This window comes from Kwoniella botswanensis, chromosome 1 (genome assembly GCF_036426115.1).
Source record: "Kwoniella botswanensis chromosome 1, complete sequence".
Taxonomy (NCBI): domain Eukaryota; kingdom Fungi; phylum Basidiomycota; class Tremellomycetes; order Tremellales; family Cryptococcaceae; genus Kwoniella; species Kwoniella botswanensis.
The window spans coordinates 17,804,228-17,831,479 of record NC_088599.1 but is presented as its reverse complement, the minus strand read 5'-3'; the positions used below and the strand labels follow the sequence as shown (position 1 = coordinate 17,831,479).

At 44.0% G+C, this 27,252-nt stretch overlaps 10 protein-coding genes across 10 annotated transcripts; 6 read left to right on the top strand and 4 right to left on the bottom strand.

Annotated features, from left to right (window-relative positions):
* Positions 1-630: 630 nt before the first annotated feature.
* Positions 631-1,470, bottom strand: L199_006739 (uncharacterized protein; the record flags this gene model as incomplete). Its single annotated transcript, XM_064892437.1, has 1 exon — positions 631-1,470. The coding sequence occupies one exon, from the start codon at positions 1,468-1,470 to the stop codon at positions 631-633; it is 840 nt and encodes a 279-aa protein (XP_064748509.1).
* A 476-nt stretch (positions 1,471-1,946) lies between these two features.
* On the bottom strand, positions 1,947-2,946 carry L199_006738 (uncharacterized protein; the record flags this gene model as incomplete). Its single annotated transcript, XM_064892436.1, has 5 exons — positions 1,947-2,479; positions 2,551-2,565; positions 2,625-2,738; positions 2,806-2,830; positions 2,902-2,946. The coding sequence occupies 5 exons, from the start codon at positions 2,944-2,946 to the stop codon at positions 1,947-1,949; spliced, it is 732 nt and encodes a 243-aa protein (XP_064748508.1).
* Positions 2,947-3,451: 505 nt separating this feature from the next.
* On the top strand, positions 3,452-5,999 carry L199_006737 (arginine-tRNA ligase; the record flags this gene model as incomplete). The annotated part of the gene is made up of 7 exons (XM_064892435.1): positions 3,452-3,745; positions 3,868-3,935; positions 4,057-4,334; positions 4,503-4,703; positions 4,774-5,019; positions 5,084-5,459; positions 5,573-5,999. The coding sequence occupies 7 exons, from the start codon at positions 3,452-3,454 to the stop codon at positions 5,997-5,999; spliced, it is 1,890 nt and encodes a 629-aa protein (XP_064748507.1).
* Positions 6,000-7,425: 1,426 nt separating this feature from the next.
* L199_006736 (uncharacterized protein) lies at positions 7,426-10,394 on the top strand (the record flags this gene model as incomplete). The annotated part of the gene is made up of 15 exons (XM_064892434.1): positions 7,426-7,511; positions 7,600-7,696; positions 7,774-7,802; positions 7,903-8,045; positions 8,128-8,189; positions 8,265-8,380; positions 8,455-8,538; positions 8,602-8,659; positions 8,720-8,764; positions 8,852-9,276; positions 9,343-9,402; positions 9,466-9,571; positions 9,656-10,036; positions 10,110-10,178; positions 10,257-10,394. 15 exons carry the CDS (start codon positions 7,426-7,428, stop codon positions 10,392-10,394), a joined length of 1,899 nt encoding a protein of 632 aa, XP_064748506.1.
* A 386-nt stretch (positions 10,395-10,780) lies between these two features.
* L199_006735 (uncharacterized protein) lies at positions 10,781-11,904 on the bottom strand (the record flags this gene model as incomplete). The annotated part of the gene is made up of 3 exons (XM_064892433.1): positions 10,781-11,409; positions 11,558-11,708; positions 11,797-11,904. 3 exons carry the CDS (start codon positions 11,902-11,904, stop codon positions 10,781-10,783), a joined length of 888 nt encoding a protein of 295 aa, XP_064748505.1.
* A 630-nt stretch (positions 11,905-12,534) lies between these two features.
* L199_006734 (uncharacterized protein) lies at positions 12,535-15,593 on the bottom strand (the record flags this gene model as incomplete). Its single annotated transcript, XM_064892432.1, has 6 exons — positions 12,535-12,938; positions 12,998-13,299; positions 13,360-14,467; positions 14,538-14,953; positions 15,021-15,296; positions 15,364-15,593. The coding sequence occupies 6 exons, from the start codon at positions 15,591-15,593 to the stop codon at positions 12,535-12,537; spliced, it is 2,736 nt and encodes a 911-aa protein (XP_064748504.1).
* Positions 15,594-15,937: 344 nt separating this feature from the next.
* Positions 15,938-19,263, top strand: L199_006733 (uncharacterized protein; the record flags this gene model as incomplete). Its single annotated transcript, XM_064892431.1, has 13 exons — positions 15,938-16,257; positions 16,332-16,786; positions 16,861-17,094; positions 17,181-17,569; positions 17,643-17,666; positions 17,727-17,786; positions 17,845-17,896; positions 17,957-18,047; positions 18,099-18,129; positions 18,191-18,254; positions 18,322-18,391; positions 18,473-18,934; positions 19,020-19,263. 13 exons carry the CDS (start codon positions 15,938-15,940, stop codon positions 19,261-19,263), a joined length of 2,496 nt encoding a protein of 831 aa, XP_064748503.1.
* A 1,174-nt stretch (positions 19,264-20,437) lies between these two features.
* L199_006732 (uncharacterized protein) lies at positions 20,438-21,461 on the top strand (the record flags this gene model as incomplete). The annotated part of the gene is made up of 6 exons (XM_064892430.1): positions 20,438-20,581; positions 20,677-20,811; positions 20,904-21,041; positions 21,102-21,197; positions 21,285-21,303; positions 21,379-21,461. The coding sequence occupies 6 exons, from the start codon at positions 20,438-20,440 to the stop codon at positions 21,459-21,461; spliced, it is 615 nt and encodes a 204-aa protein (XP_064748502.1).
* A 1,261-nt stretch (positions 21,462-22,722) lies between these two features.
* On the top strand, positions 22,723-23,807 carry L199_006731 (uncharacterized protein; the record flags this gene model as incomplete). Its single annotated transcript, XM_064892429.1, has 6 exons — positions 22,723-22,875; positions 23,031-23,162; positions 23,266-23,403; positions 23,471-23,566; positions 23,637-23,655; positions 23,737-23,807. The coding sequence occupies 6 exons, from the start codon at positions 22,723-22,725 to the stop codon at positions 23,805-23,807; spliced, it is 609 nt and encodes a 202-aa protein (XP_064748501.1).
* Positions 23,808-24,172: 365 nt separating this feature from the next.
* On the top strand, positions 24,173-27,052 carry L199_006730 (uncharacterized protein; the record flags this gene model as incomplete). The annotated part of the gene is made up of 12 exons (XM_064892428.1): positions 24,173-24,311; positions 24,386-24,668; positions 24,721-24,816; positions 24,889-25,812; positions 25,899-25,969; positions 26,080-26,118; positions 26,193-26,253; positions 26,321-26,363; positions 26,435-26,502; positions 26,594-26,613; positions 26,686-26,778; positions 26,895-27,052. The coding sequence occupies 12 exons, from the start codon at positions 24,173-24,175 to the stop codon at positions 27,050-27,052; spliced, it is 1,995 nt and encodes a 664-aa protein (XP_064748500.1).
* Between the last annotated feature and the right edge of the window lie 200 nt (positions 27,053-27,252).

Below are 27,252 nucleotides of genomic sequence, written 5' to 3'. Positions count from 1 at the left end.
CCATTTGCAGGACTGCTCGTACCCAAACATCACACCATTGCGTTATATATATTCCACATTCAACGTCATGATAACTACAATGCCATCCCTTCATCGTACAACCATCCCTTCAGTTCGGGGGTCTTCTGGCATCCTTTGTAGATCAGGATAATGACTACAAGCTGGATGATTACAAGTGACTGCATCACTTCTGACCGTCCTTTATGCTGCTCACACAATCTTCTATTGATATCTGTACGTCAGGGCTTGGTGTCTTCAATGAACGAATAACTGGTGGATTGCACAATTCAATACGATACGATCGACAATTGGTGAGAGAGCTCGAATATCGTATGGAACTCCCGCTCCTATGATGACCTTGACCGATGATGATATGACACTGTACTGTATACAAAAATCTTGGTTCCGTTCAAACCCGATTTCATCCTGATTGAGATCCATGTGACACTGGCTCTGCTGTCGAAAGTCAAAGTCAGGTAATCGGATATTCGCCAGGTGCACTGAGTCGATTGAGTCAAGAGAGCTTCTCTACTGTATCCTATCATACACGCAGAGCCACGTATCACTCAGTCTACTCGAACAGTTCATCACTTGAAAGGGAAAAAAAAATGGTAGAGCAAACACATATTACTAGCCTCGCTTGGGATTAAGTTTTATCCATGCACTTTTCAATCCTGTGGAAAATCTGAAACTACTAGGTGGTCGACCTGGTGATTTTGAAGTCGTGCTTAAGACTGAATGGTCGTCCCCTGAGGTGATCACGATGGGTTGGGGATTTTCAAGATGAAATTGATCTTCCACATACGATACGATATCACCTTTATAAACTTGTTCAGGTCGATCAACCGAGATATCACGACCATCCAATACTAGTAAATACGATTTCAATCCCAGGTGGGATATAGGTGCTTGACCAATTGAAGGGACCAGGACCGTCATAGAAGGTAATACCGTTGCGCCCAGAACACTTTCATTCGTGGTCCAACTTGGTAGACCCTCTTGGGTAAGTGAAATAGGGTGTCTAGTCCCCTCGTTTTTAGTGACGATCTCTGCGATCTTGTTCTTCTCAGTCTCAGAGGGAGTATACGGTCTAAGCCAATCTTCCCTACAAGCCAACATTTGCCATCTAGCTTCTATTTCGCCTTCCTTAGTGGTGGGTACGAAAAGTATCAACGCTTCTCCTTCTTCTTGAGAGGCTTGTTCTTCCGTCTGAACAAGTACTTGATTACCTTTCCATAGTTCGTATTTCGTACCGGACGTCAGATTATCACCCAGCCCAATGAAGGGATGATCATTATTCGGTCTATATACATCTCGATCCACAGGTACAGGAGGATATGGGCTGATACTGACGATAGGAGGATGTTCGTCCGGTTTGGACAGGATAGTTAGTGTGATTGATACCTCTTTGGGGTAGCATGTTGTGTTATCAGAAGATATCGAAGGGAATCGAGAACTTTTATCGGACATATCGTGGCCCTTGAGTAGAGTATGTGAAAAGGTTTTTGAGTTGGAATAGTCAAAGATGAAAGATAGGGATACTGTATATATCAGTATGAGAGAAAGCCCTTTAAATATCAGTAGAAGGGCCTTCGTAGGTATAGCTCCAGGAATGTACTCTCATTCCTCCTTTGAAGAGTTCCACCGCCTCCACAACGGATCAAATCTTCTCGCACTTTGGTGTTGAAACATCTGCAGGGATTGCAACATCATCTGTCGTTCGGCACTCCCAGATCCTTTCTTCTGGATGATGATCATGATCATATGTGTCCATGTCTCAGGAATCACACTTTTTGTTATTTTGCGGTCCAGGGCTTTCATGTGCTCGATGCCAATTTTGAGATCAACATTATAACATCGTACATGAAAACGACCTGAGATCTGATCATTCTTCGTACTAAGTGATTTCCTGTGATGCGATGAAGCTCTCTCTAATCTTTTCCACTTCATGCCCTACCTCTTCGTCTAGGTTTCAATCTTTCCCCCGCCAATCCCAGTCCAACACCTTCAACACCTTTCTTCCCCTGTATCTGCTTTTGCTGCTGCTGTTGATTTTCTGATTCAGCTATACGTCGTTTAGTATCTTCCATCGCCAATCTCCTTAGATCTTCCGCACTGGAATGTTGAGCCGGATCGACCGTCTTACTAGGTTCCGCTACCTTGTCATTGGTCGGCGTAGGAATAGGATATGAAGAAGCTGACGCTCTTTCCGAGTTGAGGGAGTTTACATGTTGAGGTTGAGGAGGGGGTTGGCCAATCTGTTTGAGTCTTGCTGCTCTTTCTGAAGGGGTTGACGGACCGGCAATCTGTGATGGAGCCTGTGGAACCGATCCATCAGGTAATAAATATCCTTGACGTATACGCTCTTCCCTCTCTCTAGCTTCTATTGCTGCTATCTTAGGTTGCAAGCCTTGTTGTCGGGTGTAATCGTATTCTAATTCTTGAAGTGTAGGTGGTTCTACTCGGGTATGCGATAGCCCTACAAGATCGGAAACATCAGTACTGGACTGGTCAGGATCGGTGACGAATATGTGACACGATGATACCTACACGCTCTCCATTGTACTGCAACATAAATGATCAGAATGAGCTTGTAAAAGAGCTTCATTTAGAAAGTAGCTCACCAGGTGGCCTCAGTTCTGCTCGAGAGTATTCTGCCAAATCTCTATTTTTCTTATACTGCACGAATCGCTTCATACGTCCACCAGCAGGATTGGGAATCTCAAAGTATTTGTTCCCTGCGTAGTCATATTTCAGCTATGTGGTCATTGTCCCTCGATGCAATGAAGGCATCCGCCGACTAACCTTGAAGATCATATCCTATAAGACCCTATATCACACGAAAAGTAAGTTGATGACTGCTCCGACCTAGGTAAGCGAAGACGATACCATGCAACTTACCTTTGGTCTGAAGAACTTCCTTACTGCTCCAAATAATCCGCTCATGATTCACTATATTGACTATGTCTCTTGCTGGATGTGGGTGGATACGGCAGTATGAAAGTATTGAAATATCGATCTGCGTATGTTGTCATGTATCGAGCAAGTGAGTGAAGGGGAACAAGACGAGTTGATTTCCCACGGTGTCAAGCATCTGCCACTTGAATCTAACTCGGTGCTCCTATTTTTCTCTTTCTCAACTTTTTTTTTCAGAGTTGAACATGTTTAACATTCCTCACCTTTGTATATCTGGCCTTCCCTTTCATCTTATCAACCATATCGCTCGCTAGTCAATATTCTAGTCGAAAGGCAAGTCATCAAGACGCGGTCGTCCATCTATACAAGAGCTGCTCGTCTCATTTTTCCTTCTTCCTTTACACCAGTACGGATCTTATCTAATCCTTTTGGATTCCAACGTACATCTCAAATTCACACTGCTACAAGACCTTTTGTCCTCCCATACAAATCACACTTACAGATAAGCAGCAGAAGAAATATAAGGACCTGCAAGATGGCTACACTCGCTCCACCTCAAGCTATTCCCGAGAAGTTCCAGCTCCCCACTCCTCCTGAGGGAGCCACATCAAGCCCTATACTGAACTATGATCCTACTCGATCACCTATCGATATCTTCAAGATGGCTGTGGCCACCCTCGTCTCAGAGGCTTTCGAAGAGAAATTAGAAAAAATCTATCCTGCCGTGGAGATGGGTAAGAAAGGATGTGATTTTTCGGTGGCTATTGTAAGGTTTAAGAAAGGGAAACCGGCAGATTTGGAAGTTTGGGCAAAGAAGGTCATTGATAATGTGAGTTTGAGTCTTTTCGCTATATCATATCTTGAATATATATATCATGTGGATCTTCAAGGAATATGGAAATCATCTCATCTTGCTTGATGTGCTGATAAGTGAATGGGATGTACGTACAGTTCAAACCATCTGCCTGCCTCAGTGCCGTCAGTACACCTGATAACAAGTTCTTGTTGTTCCAAATGAAGTGAGTGGGAAATCCAATGTGTTTTATCAATATCACGCCTGATTCAAATTGTCGTTTCATGACTTTTGCTTCCATTGCCAAATCGAAGCACCCCGAGCTAATTCTGATTGTGATCCCACAGCAAAGAGTCATTCAACTACCACCTCCTCCGACACATCACCCTCACTTCCGAAGCTGCCCTCGCCAACCCCACCGACCCAACTTTATCATACGGTACCACGACAGAAGGTCAGGGTAAACACATGTTGATCGATTTCTCCTCTCCCAACATCGCGAAACCGTTCCACGCCGGTCATCTTAGAAGTACAATTATCGGTACGGTCATTAGTAACTTGTATGAAGCGAATGGATGGAAGGTGACTAGGTTGAATTACTTGGGTGATTGGGGTACTCAATATGGTGAGTTGGCATATCTCTCTCTATTCATCACCATATCTGAACGGTGAGAGCCAAGGTATGCGCGACGTCGAATTATAACAATACCTGAATAGTGTTGTGGTAATCATGCGTTGCTTGAACCATTATGACTACAAGGATCATACTTACACTCTCTTTTCCCTACTATAGGTCTTCTATCAGTTGGTTTTGACAAATTCGGGGACGAACAGGAACTCATCAAGGATCCCATCCATCACCTCTTCCAAGTTTACGTGAAAATCAACAACGCTAAAGCCGAACAGAAAGAAAGATTAGATGCTGGAGAGACGATACCTGAAGAGGATCAAATTCACTTTCAAGCCAAAAAGGTGTTCAAAGATATGGAGGATGGTGAGTCTACAAAAGTACATCCTCACGGCACACAAAATATCAGCGCTGATGATCGCGCTTCATTACGCAGGCGAGCCAAGAGCCATCGCTCAATGGGCTCGATTTCGAGATCTCTCGATTGAGAAGCTCAAGGGTACTTACGAGAAACTCAACGTCCACTTTGACGTATACTGGGGTGAATCTCAAGTATCTACGGAATCAATGGACCGAGCTACCAGGATCGTCCAGGAGAAAAACCTTACCTGTGAGGACAGAGGAGCGTTGTTGGTTGATTTGACGAAATACAAGATGGACAAGGCTATCATCCGAAAAGCTGGTAAGTTTGGAGGCTAATCATATTCAGCCTGATCGAAAACTGAGAGTCAATGTGTCATGTTTAGACGGAACAACAATCTACCTTACTCGAGACTTGGGAGGATTGCACGATAAATGGGAGAAATACCATTTCGATAAACACATCTACGTCGTCCAGGCAGCTCAGTCACTGCATTTTAATCAATTATTCAAGACCGCTGAATTGATGGGTGAACCCTATGCGGATAAATTACAACACATCAGTTTCGGTTTAGTGAAAGGAATGTCTACCCGAAAAGGAACTGTCGTGTTCCTCGAAGACATCATGGAAGAAGCTACTGAGACGATGCACGAACAGATGAAGTCGAACGAAGCTAAGTACGCTCAGGTGGAAGATCCTATGGGAACTAGTGCGATCATCGGTACGACTGCTGTGAAGATCCAGGATATGGCTGGTAAGAGGTGAGTGTTAAACCCTCTCATACGAAACAAGTGATCTTCCGCATCGTCTTGCATACAGATCGAGTCAGAGAAAAAAGATTCCGATATTGACTATATTCTTTTCTCGGCACCAGGATCAACGATTACGACTTCGATATCAAGCGATGTACATCGTTCGAAGGTGATTTCGGACCATTCATCCAATACTCTCATGTCCGATTATGTTCCGTTCAACGAAAGAATCCCAACGTTCCTGTACCGGTATCAGTTAACGAGATTGATATCTCATTACTTAATGAACCTAAAATCAACGATATCATGTATCACCTCGCGACATACCCTCAAACCGTCAAGAACGCCTATAACTCTTCCGAACCTTCTCAATTGGTCACGTGGTGTTTCAGATTATCACACTTGGTCGGAGGAGCTTGGGAGACTGTCAAAGTTGCTGGAGCAGATGAAGAGACTGCTAAAGCCAGGCTGTTCCTATACATCCAGACTAGGGTAGTGTTGGCTAATGCTATGAGGTTGTTGAGTTTGACACCTATCGAACGAATGTAATTGATATTGTAGATCTTTTGTGTTTGGATACGATACATAGATTACATATGCATTTTTTCTGCTTTCATTGATGATCACTTGGAATGTTTCGTTCCCGTCAACTTTTAGGTTTTGTGTTCCAAGCGTCCCGTGGGGGGATGACGAATACAATAATGTAGACATTCCGCGAGGCACAGAATCTTTCCCATGTAATCAATTACTCCACGGCTATTCCACTATTCGTTTCCACTAATGCTTCTTCTTTGCGAAAGATCAACATCCCTCAGCAGGCATGTTGATCGCATCATTGATCAATACTTGATAGGAGGTTCGGCGGGTATACCTTATTATTCCCCTCAAGGTACGTAATCTATCTTTCAGAAACCTAGATAAGAGTTTTCAATGTTTTCAACACGTACCGGTACTCATTTACTGGTACTGACCGATAATAATTCCTCATGATAGGTACCGAGACATTGCTGCGGTGTCAGGTCCGCGTCCGCTGAGCAAAGTGGAAGTGGGATATCGTGATAACTACGAGTAGTAGATGAAGGAAATGCTAAATGACCGGTGATCTATTTTCGGAATCAATTCAACGTTCACTTAGAGAAGCTTCTTTGAAGATCGATACGATGTGAACAGTGGCTCATCTTCCATGTGACTTACGCCGTGTGCTCTGGAGGAAGCAATGACTGTGGGAGGAGTCTAGAATGCACGATTGGGCTGTGGTGCAAAATATCACATACTCTTTAAACATTGGGACTGGATTGGAACATTGACGTACTGCAAAGTGGCGGAACGGGACTGACCAAAAGGACTCCAATAATAATTAGTGTTCACATCGCATCAAATTGAATTGAGATCAAGCGAGTAAGATCTGGAGAGGGAAGCGACTCTCACCCTCATCAATGATAAAGATGATAAGGAAGATTAGTCAATCCTTTCTCAAAGAGTGGTAAGTTTCGGGTCGACCCTTTGGTGTGCATGACATTGAACTAACCCTCGGTTCTCAAGAAGAGAAAGAGAAAAGAAAAATCGACAAGAAGGGTCTAAAAAAAGACACGATGCATACGATACACTATTCTTCTCCCCTTACTGATGTTTCAAGGTACTTACACCCTTGGTGATTATGATATGGTATTGTATCCTTATCACTGGATCCTCTAGATGACTGGGATTATGATTTGCATTGACGCCGGCTGGATCCCGCTCCCGTGGTACTTTACTCTACCCTCACGTCTGCTGTACATCTGTGCAGGTGTCTCAGTCGAACGGGAAGAAGATGAAGAAAGCAACATTGCAGGAATTAGGTCCAATCCTTCTTCTCATGTTGGTAACTACCGCTGATGTATTCTGGAATCTATATAACTCAACGTGGACTGACTCTGATATTCATTCCTCTCCACGATTCTGCGCATGGACTAAAGGTTTTTGAATTGCACCCAAGATGTCAAGCTTCCTTATTCTTCTGCTAGTATGTCGCTTCCTGGCGTCAACTCGTGGATTTATCATACCCAATCAAAGACATGGCAGGTGAGTACGGTGAATCAGTCGAAATCATGTACACAGTATTCAAACGGAGGGGGAGAGTGATTTGACAACTTGATATTGTACTGAATAGACAACGCGACATCGATATCGGGAAAAGAGGGAATCAGGCTTACTTCAATCCTGAGAGTTACATACTTTCGAGTGATTTCGAAATTACCAATGTGCCCGTACGTCTACACCTCCTTCCTAGATCATGTCATACTCACGAGGCTGACTGTCGATCATTCTGTTTGGGGGTCCTCAGAGGACGAGGGAATACTGGTTTGATATTAGGTAAGGAATCCTTGACCCATACTCCTCTTCGAAGATTTTAACTCAACTATGGTACTATATGGCAGATCCGGCTGACCTGTGATATGGCATGCGCTTTCAGCACGACAACTGCCAATCCCGATGGTTACACCCGTCAAATTTACACTGTGAACGGTCAATTCCCAGGTCCGTTGATTGAGGTCAATCAAGGCGATACTTTGATCGTGCATGTTCAAAACAATCTTGGAACACCTCAATCTATACGTGCGTAAATCATAACCTGGCTGAGGACAAACACTGTACGGTATTATATTTGACTGAAACAATGTGTCGTATCGCCTCTTAGATTGGCACGGATTTACTCAGAATGGGACTAGCTACATGGACGGAGTTCCAGGAATGACTCAAGTGAGTTTTAAGTCTAGTCTGTGCACTCAGTCAAGATGAGCCAACTTCTTATTGAAATCTCGTACTGCACTGTAGTGTCCAATAGTACCTGGAGGAAGTTTCACCTACGAATTCCCAGTTACCAACCAAGGCGGTACATATTGGTGGCACTCGCATTACAGTAATGATCTTCAAGAGGGTATATATGGACCGTGAGTCGCGACAGACAAGAGCCCCTCGGAGAATGGAGAGATGGTGATTGGGTAGAGGCTGAAAGCCAATGTAGGCTCATTGTCCATGATACACAAGAGCCGCTCAAAAGGGGACAAGATTACGATGAAGATAGGATTGTGCTAGTAGGTGACTGGTGGTGAGTGCGCATCGAGAACATCCGCATTATAGTGGAGGGGAACTGAGGTGGAGATGTATGTAGGCATGACCGGGCTGAAGTCATTGTAGATGGTTTGGTCTCATCTGCAGGATATAGAGGGGTATGTCGTTAGTCTTTCTTTCACGTTATGTGAGTTGAGCTGGACCTCGTAATCAAACAGACTGTCGCGTCTCCTGAGCCCGATACAATCTTGATCAATGGAGTTGTGAGTTCGTCCGAATACTTTACAATTTGTACGTATGGAACGACGCTGACACTGGCATATTAATCTTTGTTTGATCTCATTGTTTAGGGAGAAGCCAACTGTTCGAGTGCCCTTTATCCCAGTGGTGCATCATGCGATCCGCCAGCCCGACCTGAAATACCCCTCCCAACCGACAAAAGGGTGCGACTCAGATTTATCAATACAGCTTCCCATTCGCATCTCAGAGTATCAATCGATGACCACGAGCTCGAGGTAGTGGAAGCTGACTCTACGGCGGTGTGGGGACCTACCATCCATGAATTGCCGATTTCGGAGGCACAGAGATACTCTGTAATCATCGACACGAATAAGGGGAAGGCAGGTGATAAGTTTTGGTTGAGAGTCAATCAAGCTACTGCCTGTCAGACTACAGCTTCTCCGCAGTGGGCTCTGGGGGTCATCACGTATTCTGATGAGCAAGGTCAAGCGGGAACAGGAGGAAACAATGGAACATGGCCCAAAACCAAGTCTTGGTGAGCTGAAGAAATAATCTACAATACATTTCAGCTGAAATACTATCACTCAATATACTTTTCTAGGCCTGATCTAGGAGGATCTGACCAGCCGTGTCGAGATCTTGATGAGGACTATTCTCTATAGTAAGTTATCTTCGTCAACTCAGTGATATCACAAGTCTTTACTGATTGGCAACTTCATGGTAGCCCTCGAATTGCTAGAGATGCATATCAACAAACTTTTTTCACTCATTCTTTCTCGAGTCAATTCGGTGTATGGACCTTGTTCAACGGAGAACAGCTAACTGGATTCGTGAGTATATCTCAGACTATCCGGCATCATCCAGCCGGAAGACACGAACAGCTCACTGTTTGTACTTGTTTGCGACCCGCGCAGGCGATTAACAACGTCTCCTCTCAGAATATCATCAATGACCCAATCCTAGAGATTGTAGAGCGAGAGGGTACTTTCGATCGACCTTACGTCTCCAGCGTGATGGTCTGGGAGGACGGGTATATGGATACCGTAATCAATAATCTCGATGCCATCGACCATCCGTTCCACATCCACGGTAACGATTTTCAGGTTGTCAGACGGGGTACTGGCAATGTCACTGCGGAACAGGTCAAAAAGATGAATATCAGAGTGGCCAATCCCCTCAGGAGGGATACACTTTGGATCCCTGGATTGTCTTACGCTGTACTGAGGATCAGAACAGATAATCCGGGGGTATGGACGCTGCATTGTCATATTGGCTGGCATCTAGCGCAGGGTAAAGTGAGTGTGATGTCCCACAGATGACGAGAGTGCCCCAAGAATATGCTGAAAGATATGTTGCTGCCGGTCACAGCTTGGAGCTATCATAGTGAGACCTCAAGATATACAGAACAATGCTGCTCGTCCAAGTAGCTGGAGTAATGTAAGTGCTTCCGAGTGGGCCGTTTTTACAAATCACTTGGTTGATCTCACGTGGCACTCTACCTGTGTACTCGTATAGCTTTGTGCAGGCCAAGACAGAAACGCTATTGGACCTAACAAACGAACGGTCGTTTCCCCACGTTTTCCCTTTTGGAGCTTCGAATCGCTCAACCACATCAAGCATAAGGTGCTTCGTCGAACGGGATATGTTGACTAAGAGCAAGTATGAATGGACTATTTATGACTTTGTTGAGACATGACACATGACTTCAATATTTTGGTATCCTATCTGACTGGACTATTATTCTCTGTGGACGATATGTGTGCTTTCAATTTGCCTTCAATAGTATGGACTTATTTGCGAAATGCCTTTTAATGTAATTCATGAATGACCTAACTTATCTATCGCAAGCCATGATCAGGATATTGACAGAGATCCTCTTGTTCAGTCATACATTTTGGCTTTCCAAAGACTGCATGTGTCTAAGAACAAATCCACCAGTCACCCTTCACTCATCGACAAGCTACATGATTGACTATAAATACTTTCAAAATTCTTTTTCGATGTAAGAAGCTATTGGATACTACCTTAGAGGGATTTTTTTATACAAAATATTTACCAGTGTCCAGATCTTCCAACAGACCTTTGCCTTTAGGTTCCCATCCCGTCTTCTCCCTCGTAATCTTGCTCGAGGCATTACAGTCAAAATTCAAGAGGAATGCCATCCATTTGAAATGTTTCTTAATCTCATCTTCATCTTCCAATTCTTTCGTCTCGAAACCTAATTGATCTCCAATCTTCTTGGTAATGGTACTGAACGGTATTCCCGACTCAGCCACACCATGTAAGATGGTTCCACCAGGTAGATCCTTCTCAATCGCCAATCTGTATAATACAGCAGCATCATCAACGTGAACAGCTGACCATCTAATTTTAGAATCTTTGACATAGGCCGAATAACCTGAGTCCCGAGCACATTGGACCAAATGAGCGATGAAACCGTGATCGCCCTCTCCATGAGTGGTAGGGGAGAGCCTCACGACAATCGGTCGAACACCTTTGGAAGTGAAGGAAAATGCGATGTCCTCAGCGGCTTTTCGAGGTCCGCCAAAGGATGTTGACTCGTTCTCTGTTTGAGGCTCGGCCAGTCCCAGTGCTCCACCTGTACCGACAAAGGGCTTGTTGGTTCCTTCGAGGGCGGAGGCCATCGCTCGGATGGCAGCGAAATCGACTGTGATGTCCAATGGGTATGTCAGTCACGAGTACGATACAGAGTGTGAGAAGGGGAGTTTGTATATGCCTGTTTAGGTCATGATCATGAGGCATACACTGGGTGTGATACTGGAGAGTCTGGAGAGAGAAGGAGATCTCGCACTCACCTTGAGCGGGTTTACCTCCGTAATCCGAGAAATCATGAATATATGCCAAGTGGATGACGGCATCGGCTTCTTTAGCTGAAGAGTGGAGGATATCCACATCTTCCAATCCTGCTCTGATCACTTTCACACCTTGTTTCTCGAGTGCAGCGGCCTACACGCAATGACAGACAAGGTCAGTACCGATTTAATATCTACTTAAGACAGGGAAGTATGATTGGTGAAGCAAACATAGTACTTACAGAATTATCAGATCTGGCTATAGCTGTTATCGTATGTCCATGTCTTTGTAATTCGGGTACGACGTGACTGCCTACCCATCCTGATGCACCGGTGATGAATACTTTCATGTCGAGTGATGATCTCGATATCAGTTTAGAATAAAGATAGAATCGTTTTGAGAGGAAGGAAGGGGAAATGCGAGTTGGTGCTGTTATGAGGACTACATCTCGTCGTAAAGAGAGCTTTATATACCCATCAAGGGGAATGACATCGGGCCCGAATCGAGAGTTGAAAGTGACATCCTGTATGCAGCTGACTCAAGATGATGATCTATGCTCTTTCGACCAGAAGACAAATGATCGATCAAATACCCCATCATGGAGATACGATTTCAAGCCACGGACACGGAATGGTGATACTGGACCATCTCCGCAAAAGTCGCTGGGTAACCAAGTGTCCGATCGCCGAGGTAATCTTAGAGTGTTCCTAAAAATAGGAAATTAGGTTTTAGCCGGCGGTCATAAGTTGTTATCGGACCAAACCCGTCATTCGTCATTCATGCATGTACTCGATCATTGTACATTGTAACAGGGATATCAGATATGAGAGATGATCGAGAACGAGGGGATCGGTCAACCTGACCATATCCACAGATCTCCAGATGCGGGGACCGGGATTGCAAGATCTTTCTCTGGTGGAAGGTTGACAAATTCGTGCAGGAGTTGCAATTAAATGAAGATGCATCGACGTCATTCTACCTAACTACCATCCCGTTCTTCAGACAATCTGATCATCTCCAATACCTTATTCAACTCATCTTCTTCCTGTTTCTTGAATGCTTCAACTTGTCTTATAGCTTCTCTAGTCTCTTCGTCCATCTCATCCTGCTCTCCAAACGTAGTCGAAGTCCCACTTGATCCTTGAGTAACATCCACCTCGTTCTCTTCCCAATGATCACCATCTGCCTCTGTACTTGCATTACCCCGTTCTTCCATCGAAAGCATCAAGGCATATTGCAACGCATCATCACCGTCTAATCCCATATCTTCCATAGCTTGTACTTCCCTCGCCTCATGTCTCGAGGCTATACGGCTGCTTTTGGTCGACGAAGATTCAAGGTCGGAATGTTCGTCTACCGCAGCTCGATGAATAGCTTTCATATCTACCATAACTCCATCAGCTTTTCCACCATCCAGAACCACACAAAGACAGTCGACTCACCCAATCCCCTTGAGCTTCCTTTGCCATCACCCCTCGACCCACTTGTCCTCCTCCATCCACTCTCTTTACCTCCTTGTCTCCCTTTACCTGAACCTGCTCGCCAAGCAAATACTTTCCTACCTATACAAGCGACCACAAGGTCATTCTCCAATATCACCTTATTGACCGTATACCACCTAGCGTCAGGTTCTTCAGAGGCTGCTACAAGGGATTCCCCAGGGGTTAGTCGAGATGCATGGAACGTCCGTAAGAGATTAGGCGGGTATGATAATGGATCAAATATCTTGATATAGCCATCGAAACTAATCAACATCCTATGTCAGCTGAAAACCCCGCCGAAAGGGAAAACATTTTTGACATACCTTCCCACAGCAACCAATCCGCAAGAATAATCCAGGGCTGTGATCTTTCCATTCATGGCTTCCCAAGATTTAATAGGAGTCTGATTACGTCTTGTTTCTTGATCCACATCCAACGACCAGATATGTACATATCCCGTCTCATCACCTGCCATGATAAACCTTCCATATTCACTATCAGCATGTACGGTATTTGAGCTTGAAATCGGGAATGGATCGACTTCTTCGACTGCTGGCGAAGCTGTTTCGGGAGTCTCGCCAAGAGTAACTATTCTCGCTGACATGCTATTTCCACTCGATGGGGCTGAAATCGGTTTGGTGGGTTGGAATGATGTATGAATAGCTGATATCGATGATCCAGTCGGAGTTACAAATTCCCTAGTCTCCACATGACCAGCAGAGGTGATGTCGTAACGAGTGATGATCGGAGATCGTCGATGATGTATCAGAACATGAGCGACAACGACCTCATTCGTATTCTTCTTCACATCCAAGGATAAACTTTTCACTTGCCCTCCTAGCTCTTCTGCACCGACGTCCACTCGCATTTCCTGCGGTTGTTTTGAAGCTGAGAACCAGACTCGTAGATCTCCGTCTGTCGTCACTCCACAGACAACATCATATTTGGAATCATACCTCGCCAGGCTGATCGGATCGGATCTACCATTCTGACGCCTCTTCGAAGCATCCGACCTATTCTCAAAGGGTTGATCTGAAACATCCGAGGTGAACAAGCATTGTATCGATGCAGGAATAGCTTCGTTAGGTGTCCGTTTACCTGATCTTGATCCACTACCAGGATGGAATTGCCATAATTTGACTCTACCATCTTCACCTCCTGTTACCCATCTCAACGATTCGGTAGAGAGCGAAGGGCTCTCGGGAGCCCAAATATCACTTATCTCCCCATGGTGTGAATCGGGAAATTCCGAATGAACGTTTATAGAGGATGCACGCCCACCGTGGGTTGCGTGATGTCTCGATTGAACGGTCGTATGGACACATGAGCCGGTACGCAAACCCCACAAGATGAAGGATTGGTTGCGTGTCGGTAGATACAGAGAAGATGGCTCGGCCGTAGGGTCGAGATTAGGTCGAAGGTGGAAGTTTGCTGTATTCGCATTCATGAACAAATCAGCTGATGATTTGCGCAATATACATACAGAAGACATTTGACTGACCATCTCTGCCTGGACCCCAGAATCCTTTCGAGACTTTACCACTAATCGGATCACTCCTCACTACCCCACCATTGACTAACGAAGCGCTAAGCACATGAGGCGGTGGTCTGGTAGTAGCAGCCAGAATAGCTTCGTATTTCTGACGATGGGTCAATTTTGTCGGAGTAGGTGAATTGACTTCACCCCCGGCAGTCGAAGGAAGCGTCGAGCTTGATGGTTCGGTAGTTGCGGATTGAGGTGTTGTTGCTAAGAGAATCGGAGACGCTTTACCTTTAGTGGGCGTTTGATGATTTTTGCCCTCAACTAAAGATTTCGATGGAGCAGGTATGAAAGGGGGGTAAGATAGTGATATACAATGTACAAGTCCCGTAGGCGGTGTGTGGATTACCATACTTGCTTTGGATTCCGTCCATCGACTGAAAACAGATAAGCCCGGGTGATTAGTGAGAGCTACTGTACTGTACCTTATGTGGGATAGCTCACTTGATCATAGCTTCTCTGCTTAATGCTTCCCTCTTCCAACCTCTTCCACCGGTATTAAGACATCCTTGTACCAATAGCTTGACATCTTCCTTCGCCCTGATATCTCTAGCCGCTCCGTCGTACAGAAATTTGTTCACATAACTTTGTCTCCAGATTGATTCATCTTCCAATTCCTCACATAGATCTTTACAGGTTTGAGCTAGTCTCGTAAGATCTCTAGGCGGTATACGAGATAGCAAGGTGTGTATCAGGTCTTCAGGTAGATTGAGTAAAGGACTAAAACCCAATGAATATTTTCTCGTCAGTCAAATTCAATATAGAAGCACGTTTCTCAGACACATACCATTCTCCTTCGTCTGCCAAAGTCAGATCTCTAGCTCTTTTACCTTTCCATTTTGAGACTATTTTCTTAGGCTTGGAGTGCGGCGATTTGCGAGGCAGTAGCCTTGATGGTGTGGTGGGTAGTAAGTCGAGCTCATCGTGGATGTGAATACCCTCTGGAATGACTTGAACGACTGGTTCGATATGTGCTGACGATGTGAGTTGTAAATCGATTGGAGGAGATGAGGGCATAAAGTTGCTTGGACTGAGAAGAGTCGATAAGATATATGGGGAGACTCGTGTATTGAGTCTTTCGTAGGCTATTTTGGGAGCTTGGAGGTTGTTGACGATGATTTTGGGATGGATGGGAGATGGATAGAGGGATGCAGGAGACCTACAAGCTAAGATTACTCCAGATGTGGTTGTGATGTTAATGCTAGTTGCCGCTGTTGGTCTGAGTTACGTAAACAGACACGACGATCAGTGATCGGATCTCGGCTCAGTTGTGTTGTTGACCATCTACAACCTACTCTCAGTTGGATATTGTTCGCATATACTTATGCCTGAATCTATCCAGTCTATAGCAAACGATCACCATGAGTGACCAGCAACCCAACACAGACACTCACGAGGACAAAGACACTTCACAAATCATTAAACCCGAGCAAGAACAGGAGACTTGTCCTCTATGCAAGATCACCGGTCCACCGTCACAACCTGGGTCAGAACCATCGGAGGTAGAACTGATTTGGATGGCATGTACGAAATGCGATACGTGGTATCATTCAGCCTGCCTCTTCTTGGGAGATGAGAAGGTCAGATCGACGATCCCGGATGAACTCTTGAAGGAAGTAGAGGGAAACAGAACAGAGGAAGGTGGGGCATGGTTTAATTGGCCTCAATGGATCGACAGATGGTGAGTTCTAACTTCATCCCAATCATATGAAACAAATCATATCCATAGCTCATGACTTGTTTTCAATACCACAGGTACTGCTACACATGTATCGCTCGAGCCTCGTCCCCTTCCAATCCACGACCACCTCGTCATCCTCTCAAAGCAACGCTGAAAAAGGGCGTACCACCTTTCGAGACTTCCAAACCCAAGCGATCGGCAAGTTCATTATCCCTCGTTCAGAACGGCCAACAACCCAAGAGAGCTCGTACGAGTATAAATGGTCAAAAGAGGGGATCGACAAATGAAGAACCAGATCAGAATCAAGAGCATCATTATCACCATGCTGGTGTTATAGAAGATGGGGCAGGTAGAGCGACACCATCTAGCACGGTAGAAGGGGGCGAAGGGTCTGTGAACGAAGGTAGACCGAAGAGGAACGTGAAACAGTTGGATTATCACAATCTAAATAACTCAATTGCTACACCAACGAATCAATGGTTAGACCTGATATCCGATCCGGGTAAATACGGTAGAGTAATTTTAGATGGTACGTCCAAATTCTTCTCTATCCATCATCAAATCTATGCCGACTTGACTTGACTTGACTTATTGTATGTTTAGCCGATTATAAAAGTGTACCTGGAAATCTTCTTTCTCGGTCATGGCTTGATTCCCCACCTGACATCAAGCAGGAATACCCGCCTACAATGTTTTACGGTCCAAAGAGAGAACCGATAATTGTCAGACCTGAGAACGGTGGATTTACAAGTATGGGTGGACAAATACCGGGAAAGGATTTGACGGTACAGGATGTAGCTAAATTGGTTGGACCAAAGAGGATGGTGGATGTGATTGGTGAGTTGAGTCGAGAATAATGGTTCTCATTGTCAATGTCAATCGTTCAAGATTATGAGCTCAATTTGGATTCACTACATAATCAGATGTATCTTCCCAGCAATCTTCTCAGTGGACATTACAAAAATGGGCAGATTACCTTCATCCCCCTTCTTCCTCCTCTTCGTCGTCTAGTACGACGCGAAAGAAAGTATATAATATCATATCGTTAGAGATATCCGATACAGAATTAGCGAAAAAGGTCAAACCACCTAGTATTGTCAGAGAGATAGATTGGGTAGATAATTATTGGAACTTCTCAATCGGCGGGAAAGGTAAGGTAAGGGAAAGGGAGAAATCTATGTCGACGCCCATACCGGATGAAGGCACCTCAATGAATGGTGGAGGTATCAAAGAAAATGGAGCGAACGAGGAGTTGGAGGATTTAAAAGGCAAGACTAAAACACCTTATCCGAAGGTTCAACTGTATTGCTTAGTGAGCTTTCTTTTTTCCCGTCACCCTGTATCCAATGGATTGAACATGTAAGCTCACGTTTGGCGATGATTAGATGGGAATGAAAGGTGCTTGGACAGTACGTCACATACATACTTTACGTATTGTTGTGATCTCGGTTCGCTAATATTGTATATAGGACTGGCACGTAGACTTCGCAGCTAGTTCAGTATACTATACGATACATACAGGATCGAAGGTGAGTTAAGTGAAGTACGTAGCAAGGGTTGAGCTTATATGTCATGTGTTGTTTCTAGGTCTTCTACTTCATTCGACCAACAACGGAGAACCTTAAAGCGTACGCCAATTGTAAGTGGTCCATCATCTCAGCCGAAGGCTGTGTAGCACAAACTGATAAAACTCGTATAGGGTCAGGCTCATTTGAAAGACAACAGGATACCTGGTTACCTGATATGTGCGATGAAGTGAGGAAGGTAGTACTGCATGCGGGTGATACGATGTGAGTGGTGATACACGTTGGTAAAGTGAAAACAGCTGATGACGATTATAGGATAATACCCGCTGGATATATACATGCTGTTGTAGGTCGAGCGGTGCATTAAATATGTGGGTCTCTCGTACTGACAATCGTTACTTGAATAGTACACTCCAATGGATTCTATAGTATTCGGAGGGAACTTCTTACATTCATACGATATCGACACCGGTGAGTATTTCAGCCTCGGATCCACCGCGTTGGTAGAGATGGATCTAACACTGCTGTGCCCAAATAGAACTGAGATTAAGACAGATTGAAATCGATACGAAGGTTCCTCAGAGGTTCAGATTCCCAATGTTCGAAAGGTGAGTTGTTCTCTTACCATGTTATTCATGAGAAGTTAACGGCTCATTCAATGTCATATCTTTCCTAATGATCTATTATAGATTATGCTGGTTCGTAGCCGAACGGTATAACAGTCAATTACGACAACTACGAGCTTATCGACCTCGATCTACCACACCCAACCCTACCAACCCCCTGCATGCCCGTGTCCTCTCGCAGTTGATCCATCTATGTGATTTTCTCTTGAACCAAATTTCGATCCTGCACAATCCAGATAAAGAAGAACGTTCGAAGAAATTGGTTTGGGATAGGATACCTCATGAATTGATCAAGGATCCAGAAGCCTTGGCGAGAGAATTGAAATGGCGTGTATTGCGGGAGTTGGGAATGGACGATCCGTTGAAAGGATATATACCGAATGGCATAAAGGTCGAAAATGGTCATGCGGATAAACGACACGATGATGAACATGTGAATGAGAAAGAGCTGAAGAGGAAGACAGCGAAACTGAGCAGGGTGTTTAATAAGAAAGGAGCTAGTAGGACATGGTTGTTCGATCCACCGTGAGTTGACAATTTCATAAAACCAAATTGCTTCTTCGTGGCGTAAAAGTCATTGTTGATGGATTGATTTGGTTTCATGATGTAGTAAATGGGAAGAATCAATCACGACTCCTCAGATCGAAACTTCACTTATCAAAGTTGCTCGACCGAACAACCACGAGGAAGAAGAAGCTGAACAGAGTATATCGACCATCAAGCAATCTCGCAGAAGATCGAGGGAAATTGAAGGTGGTGGACTGGTATTGGAGGAACAGGAGATTGTATTCATAGAAAAGAAGACTGCATGGGGTTTGGAACGAGAAGGACAGGTGAAGATGGAAGTTGATTAAGAAGGGTGGTGGATGTGTAGAACGAATAGCAGTCGTTGTATATTCGTAATACTGCAGACGTATCCATCTGGTTGATAAGTGCATGTACAGTACTGTGCTAAAGTGTCACGCTCCTCCTCTCGTCCGAACCAAGTGATACTGAATGGTCCGAAATCCGAAATCCGAACTCAAACCTGTCCGCTTTCACCGACACTGTATGAATGTTCCCGTTGAGTGATTATGCCTGTGACAGCGACAAGGGTGAGACTGATCTTCTAGCCTGATGGCTGATGTAATCACATTTCTGAGACAGAGATACGAACGATCAACGCACGTACCTCCCACTACCTATAGAATACGACCGTCGGATTGAAAGCTCAAGTGCACAGTGGCGTTGATACGTCGTGTCTGAGTTATCTTGATGGAAGTGGAAGTCACACACAGCGTGTACAGCCTCCCTGAACATGATGTTTTAACAATGTTAGGCAAAGTAAAAATGGATCAAGGATATACGACTCTGTTTTACACTTATAACCTCATTCCTCATTCATCTTTACATATCACTCATCACTCGTGGCTCATCATTCATCGCACTCTCGATATCACATTGCCCATACAGTATCCGTATACGTATACCTTTTGCAGTTGAGTCGATCGATGTCCGCGCACCTGATGGACTGCAATCAGTCCGTGCGCAGGTCTAAAGTGGATCAGCGTGTGTAAGACTTTTTCACTCGCCATCAAAACTAACAGCAAGACGGACCATACAATTGATATGATTCGGTGCACAGCTTTTCCCTTGAGAGAAGGCGTTGATACAAGCTACCCTGTCTCTGATGTTAACACTGTCTCTGGCCCGCATCAAAAGAGACGATGACTACAACTGACTTGAGAGTAGTGGGACATGACCTATATATACCATACCATCAACATGCTCATTGATTGTTCTTCTTCTTCTCTCTCTCATCAGTCATTCAAATTAGAACAGTTTTAAAAGTCCTATAATACATCAAATACTCGATATCTATAGTATACCACATAATATAAATTTGTTACTACCCGATCTCTCCCTCCCCGACTATCTTTCTCGAAATACTCAGTCGATCTCCTTCATTTGGCAGGAAGATCACCAACGCCAACATCGACAACAACATTTCCCCAGCTATCATCTTTTGACCAGTCGTTCGATCACAAGATGATGTCTCACCTTTCCTTCTTCCTATTTATGGCTATCCAACTCGTTCAACTGGTTAAAGGTGATAATCTATTTATCGGATGTGGGTTCGAAGTGGTTAATTACGAAATGATATTTACAACTCCCTACAAGAGTGTATGTTATGTGAGTGATCCTTTACATTCTTCTTACTTCAAAGGCTCAATCACCTATGATCACTTTACCTTTTCGATACGTGGTGCTGATTGTCAGGTTTTTAGAACATGTGTAAATCCAAATCTTACACCTATTACACTCACAAAGAAAAAATGGGTCAATGTGTATGCTACCTCTATCCACCTCCTGCAGCGGAATATATGCCTGGTACTCCCGATAACTGTAACGGTCAATTACAAGTGAGTCATCCCTTCCCTTCCCATCCAATCTCGTCATATAGCTTCGATTTGAACGTTGGACTGACGATAAGTTCTTGTTTTTGTTACATTAGTATAATTTGATCAAGTCTAATTGGAATTTCCAAAAATGTTACAAATCTCCTCAAAGCAATATGACTGAGATTCCTTCCGATTCATTCAAAGCTTGTATGGATGGGTGTGCACCTCATCAGATAGCTATTGCCAGACCGGTACGTCCACCACTTTCCTTATCTTGGATATGTTGTTTTGTCTGACCTTGATTTGAGTAGACTGGTATCTTCCCCGGCCAGACAAACTGCGTATGCTGTGGAGAGCATGATCTGGATGGGATGGAAGAGACAGAATGCGATTTGGAAAAGTATTATGTGAGTTCGAACTTCCCTTTGAACCTATCTGTCTATCTGTTGGTGTGTCGATCTGAAAACTGAATTCTTCATTTTCTCCTTCTTCAGGTGTTCTCCCACACTCCCAGTGCGTCAAATTTGGATACTGGCTACAGTATGATTTGATGTGTCCAGCTGACTTCCTCTGCTTGTACAATTGTAGCTCCGGTACCAACCGCGAAACGAGCTTTAAGAGCGTTAGCAATTGCTCAAAGACAAGCTTTCAACCCCCCTGGTCCATACTAATCGACCAAGCACCACACACAGCATGGCACAGCACAAAAGGTACATGAGAAGGACAATTTACTGGCAGTCAAAACAAGGTTTCTTCATCTTTTTTTCTTCTTCTTTTCCTTCTCTCTCGGTATTTACAGTTTACGATTTGTTTTCGAATGATTTCGGTTCTTCCCATACAAGTAGATTTTTCTATAATCTCATATGATCACACTCCCAGAATTAGTTAATTTAAAGGGAGATATGAGTAGTCTTAATTAGTAGATAACAAGGGTTCCATCAAGTGATCAGTAATACAGTACATGCATTTTGGATATGGGCAATTTGTCAACGAGTCAATTTGTGATCTGTACCTCTCAGTCCTCGCCCAAATGGCATTTCAGTCTTTGATGGTGGTGATCGAAATCACATGGTATAATCGAAGATACCTGTCATTCTCGAGGGAAGACGATTAGCCATATATCAATACATACATACTGATCTGCGATTCTTATTTTGATGGGGTGGTGAAATCGTACGGCGTTGAAGTGTTTTCGATTTTGGTCATTCTATAAATATGGCCATGTACACCTCGTCTTCTCATGCAAGTAACGACGTCGAGAATCATCGATTTGCATTAGTTGTGCATTTCCATTGCCATTTGCCGAAATGATCACTGATCACTGACTAATAACCCGAACGGGCATTGCCTTGAAGAGACATCGTGTTCGGTGGTTGATCTGTAAGAAGCGAGATACAAGGGAACAAGGAAGGAAACACGAGTAGATCGCCCTCGAGGTGGTATCGTCATCGAAGCAGATCATCTCATCATCTACTCACCAACTCATAGGTTGTTATCGTGCTTCTAATTCTGTTCTGGTTTTCCCGCCCGATACGAAAGGCGCAAGCAACACAGCTTCTGAAGAACAGTAACGGTACCATTATCGGAAATCATACTTGATACATCAAGGAGGAAGCAAGAACCTCATGACTTCCAGTGCCCTTTTGACGTTTTTGATGATAATGCTATTTCATGGGTGAGAATGATCTTTGGGGGATGCTGCGGGATAATATGAACTCGAATATCAGCATCAGCATTGCCATCGTCGGTTACTTCTCCATGACACTCATTGTTAATTTATGGCCTGGAAAAGGGTATATAAAGGGTCGGGTCAACTCACCTTCATGCCCTCTTTCCAATACCACTTCTCCCCAAATCATACATATTCTACCATATCTTCCTCAGATTATCCAGAAATCACTCACGTCACAACTTATTCCCCATCTTCTCGTAATGGTCCTCCTTCACTCAGCGATCGTATCATACCTTATCGCCATATTGATAACTATCAATTTCGTCTCCGCTGATAATCTCTTCATTGGATGTGGAGATGAGTTGAACGAAGTTGAATTGACTTTCCAAGTCCATCGACCAGATTTCTGTTATGTGAGTCTTTAGTTCCCATACACAGTCTTCCCTGTATGTCCGTATCCTTGCCATTCTTTCTCTTCAGGCATATTTATCCAGTACCATATCAGTTTCGCTAACATGATTTTGTTCCAATTTTTTCTTCTTGTTGTACCTACTCTTACGATTTACAGAACATCTGTAAACAACGTTCGTACACTTATTACACCCATAAACCCAACATGGATTGTGTATGTTACAAGTATCCTCCACCTGCTGCTGAGTATATGCCTGGTGGACCGGGTAAATGTAATGGTCAAATGCAGGTGAGTAGATGTATTGCCGACTTGTTCATCTTGTCTTCAATGTGACTGTGTCGATCAAAACTGAAGGACAGAGAGATAATGCCAGATTTTGATTCACTCACAGTATAACCTTATCAAATCCAATTGGAATTTCCTTCGATGTTATTCTGCACCTCCTCAAGGCATGACTCAAACTCCAACAGATTCATTCAAGGCGTGTTTGGATAGATGTAAACCTAATGAAATTGCAATCGCTAGACCCGTCAGTCCCACCATTTTTCCCCCGAGCCAACGCCACAATACGGAAGCTGATGCGTTGTTCTTCCTAGACCGAGATTTACCCTGGTCAGACCAATTGTATTTGCACTTTGGCAACCAAGTTGGAAGGGTTGACAGAAGTACAATGTGATTATAACAAGTATTATGTGAGTGATAGTTTCCATCTTCCGAAAGAATAACAGTTGATAGTTGATCGAGATGTATACGATATTATAGGTGTACAAACATACTCCCAGTGAGAAGCCTTCACCATCTTTCAATGAGATATCGAAGTTCATTCCTGTTGAGACTAATCTTTATCTTGGACCTATCGCAGATACGAGACGAGATTCAATAGTTATCGCTATTGCCGAGAGACGAGCTGATCAAGATGACGATGCTGCTTGAGTGACTTCCAGAGGTGTGAAGATTGGAATGGTTAGTCCTGTTCTGCTTGTACTTCGTAATTAAGGATTTCTGATGTACCCAATATAATCGTTGGTGATGTTGAAAGATTGTCGGAGAGATGCAAACGGACGATTTTGTTTTTGATTTTGTTTGGTTTGTCCGTTTCCGACGGAATCAAATTCCATTCCACCAATGGACCATCCACGCGACTGGTTTTCCCTTCGTGCGGTCCGTGAAGTTCACAGTTGAAAGATAAACAAAATACAAAAGTGTGACAATTGATCAACACATCGACCAATTGAATATTATTAATAGTGGTTTCTTGTTGTTCATTCTATGTCGATTGCTTAGCTTCACAGTCCCTAATGTCACGCACCTCTCAAAGATCTCGACGTAGGATCGTATCCGACACAGAATCCGAAACTGAGGCAGAGGTAGTAGAAATCAAGCGGATATCGTCGAAGATGCAAACTGATGAGAAAGTATCTCCTTCCTGCTCACCTGGTAAGTATCGACCTGTCATCAGCTTACATGTGGCATGTAACTTTCAGAAGCATGACTGACTCATTTTCCTATAGGCCCTTCCATACCCCGGATGACATTTCCTAAAATCCCATTAACACCTAGAAAGGAAACCAACTTCGCGCCTTCTTCTTTAAAAAGAGTGGAACTCTCTTCTGGAAAAGTGAGAACTCCGGGAAAGAAGTTGCAGGGATTGAGGTTTATCGGTACACCCCCTAAGATGTTGGAAGAGGGGAATGTTGCGGTTGAAATATTGGATGACGCGGCGGACAACGCTCAGATAGCTCGAGAAGAGCAAGAGGAACAGGAGCGGGATGACTTAATGGAACAGTTGGATCTGTAAGTCGTCAGTCAGTCTTACCTGAGAAGTTGTCTAACATGTGTACTGTAGAGGTAATTTACTATTGGAAGGTGATACTGCTTCAGGTATCAAGGAAGTGATTTGTATAGACGAAGAGGAGGAAGATGTTGATGGAATGTCACAATTGTAAGATACCCACCGATCACCCATCCACGCATCGTATACCTGAAAGTCTAACGGCACCAGTGCTCATTGTAGCTCTCCTGGACCTTCATCACCTACGACCGAATCCCTCAATAATGATCCAACTTCTCCCTCCCCTGCAGAGGCCCTCAGTCAATCCCCTAGTCCCCGATCAACCACTCCTATAATCGTCGAATCCGATTCTGACGAATCAGTAATATGGAACCCCACTCCAAGACGTACACCAGGTAAACGCAGAGTGGTAGTGTCCGACTCCGACTCCGACTCCGACTCTGAAGCTGAACTATCCACTTGCCAACGCGTCCTTCCTATTTTGCCCTCTTCTGCTCCCGGTCCTTCGTCAGTGCGCAAGACCAGAGGTAAACCCGCCGCATTGAGGTTCATAGAGGAACAAGCGTACGACCAGAACGACTCTCAGGAAGAGGTATACGAAGAGGAGGAAGATACTATGGGATCGTTGAGGGATTTTATTGTGGATGATGATTATGATTCTGAGGAGGAGGAAAGTTCAGCCAGTGACCAAGACGAAGATGACGACAATGAGGAGGTACATGAGAGTGAAGAAGCGATAAGAAGTGGTTCAGAGGAAGACAGCGATAGTGATGGGATCGAGATACTATCTTCACCACCACCTAAATCTAATAAGATACCTGGTACCAAAAGTGACACACCTTCCTGGACACCAGATTTAAGTCAATTGGTCATTGCTTCCTCCGACTCAAACTCCGACTCTGATGAATCTGATTTAGTCGATGGTAGGAAGAAGAACAGAAATATCATTTCTAATAAAGGGAAATCGGATAAATCATTATTTTCAAACAAAGCTTGGATAGAAGAACGAACACGAATAGCCAATTCGATATTTAAAGAGTTAGATGAGAAGGTCTTCGAAAATAGATTGGGTATGAAGGGCGTTGGAGCCAGGGTAGAATGGAATAACAGGTTGTTAACTACTGCTGGAGTGGCGAGGATCAAACGGTAAATCCCATTTCATGATCAGCTGCACAATGGTTCCCATGGTGATAGGTTAGCTGATTTTGAAGTTCGATATTATACGGCTTTAGAGTTACGAAGAATGGGGAAAGTAAGAAAGATCATTGGATTGAATTGAGTGAGAAAGTATTGACGGGTGAAAGTCAGTTCAACTACCTTATTTCACGTCCATCTCTCATCACAAGATTCCGAGATTGTGTCTTGGCTTGACATCGCCACTGACCTTGATCTCCATTTTGTGCGACATTGCAGAACAAATCATCAATACGGTAGCTCATGAGATGTGTCACTGTGAGTCAGCTCCCGGACTCGCATTCTCTACTGAGGACTAGCTAGAAGCTGATACTGTATGTGATTTTCGGTAGTGGCTACATGGGTAATCAGTAACGAATTCAAAAATCCCCACGGGAGGATATTCAAGTCATGGTAAGTCCATATATCCCCTCGGCGTGTCAGCGAGAGTCCAAAATATACTTATACCGTATACAATTAGGGGAAGAAAAGTCATGCTTGCGAGGAAAGATGTCCAAGTTACCGTAAGTTAATTGAGTACAAAGAGATTGGCGCTTGAATTGTTCGCTTACTTCTATTTACTGTATTTCCGTAGACGACTCACGCTTATCAGATAGAATATAAGTATCAATGGAAATGCTCGGCAGCTTGGTGTGGAAAGATGTAAGCGATTCCTTCCTGCTAATTTAACCTCGTATATGGTCAACTTATGTCGTCGGCTGATCTATATCACTTGGACACATTCACGTTGCAGATACAAACGTCATTCCAAGTGTGGGTTTGTCTTCATGTCTTACTCTTCTGCTTTCTTGACGAATTGTTGATCTTAATCGCTTCGGTATATAGCTATCGACACCACCAAACATACTTGCGGAATATGTAAAGGTACCCTCGAACCTCTATTCGAGACGAAAGAAAAGACTGCATCTGCATTTCAAGGTAAGTCACTATCTACTGAAACAAAGGGAAAGAATGGAGCAAAATTTTATCCTTTGATACCTTCATCGATCCCTGGACTTTTTCAATAAGAACAAGCTGACGGAATCTTACTGTAGCTTACTTGAAAACCAATATGAAATACGCCAAATCATCTATGCCTGGATCATCGCATGGTGAAGTTATGCGAGCGTTATCGAAAAGATGGAATGAATATGGAGAGAACGGGGATCATGAGGTATTTTGGAGGAGTGCTGCGATAGCAGCTAGATCTTAAGATATGTTAATATCCTTTAACGCGTGAAGACTCCACATCGCAAAGTGTTACAATTCGCTGTAGAGAGATTACATCAATGCCTACTGTATTTGTACATAGTCTATACATTGCATCTAATGATCTGTGTGATATTCCATACTTATCCCTATCAATCCACTGGGAGAAAGATCTCCGTTCACGGATTCACATGCGGGGTATTG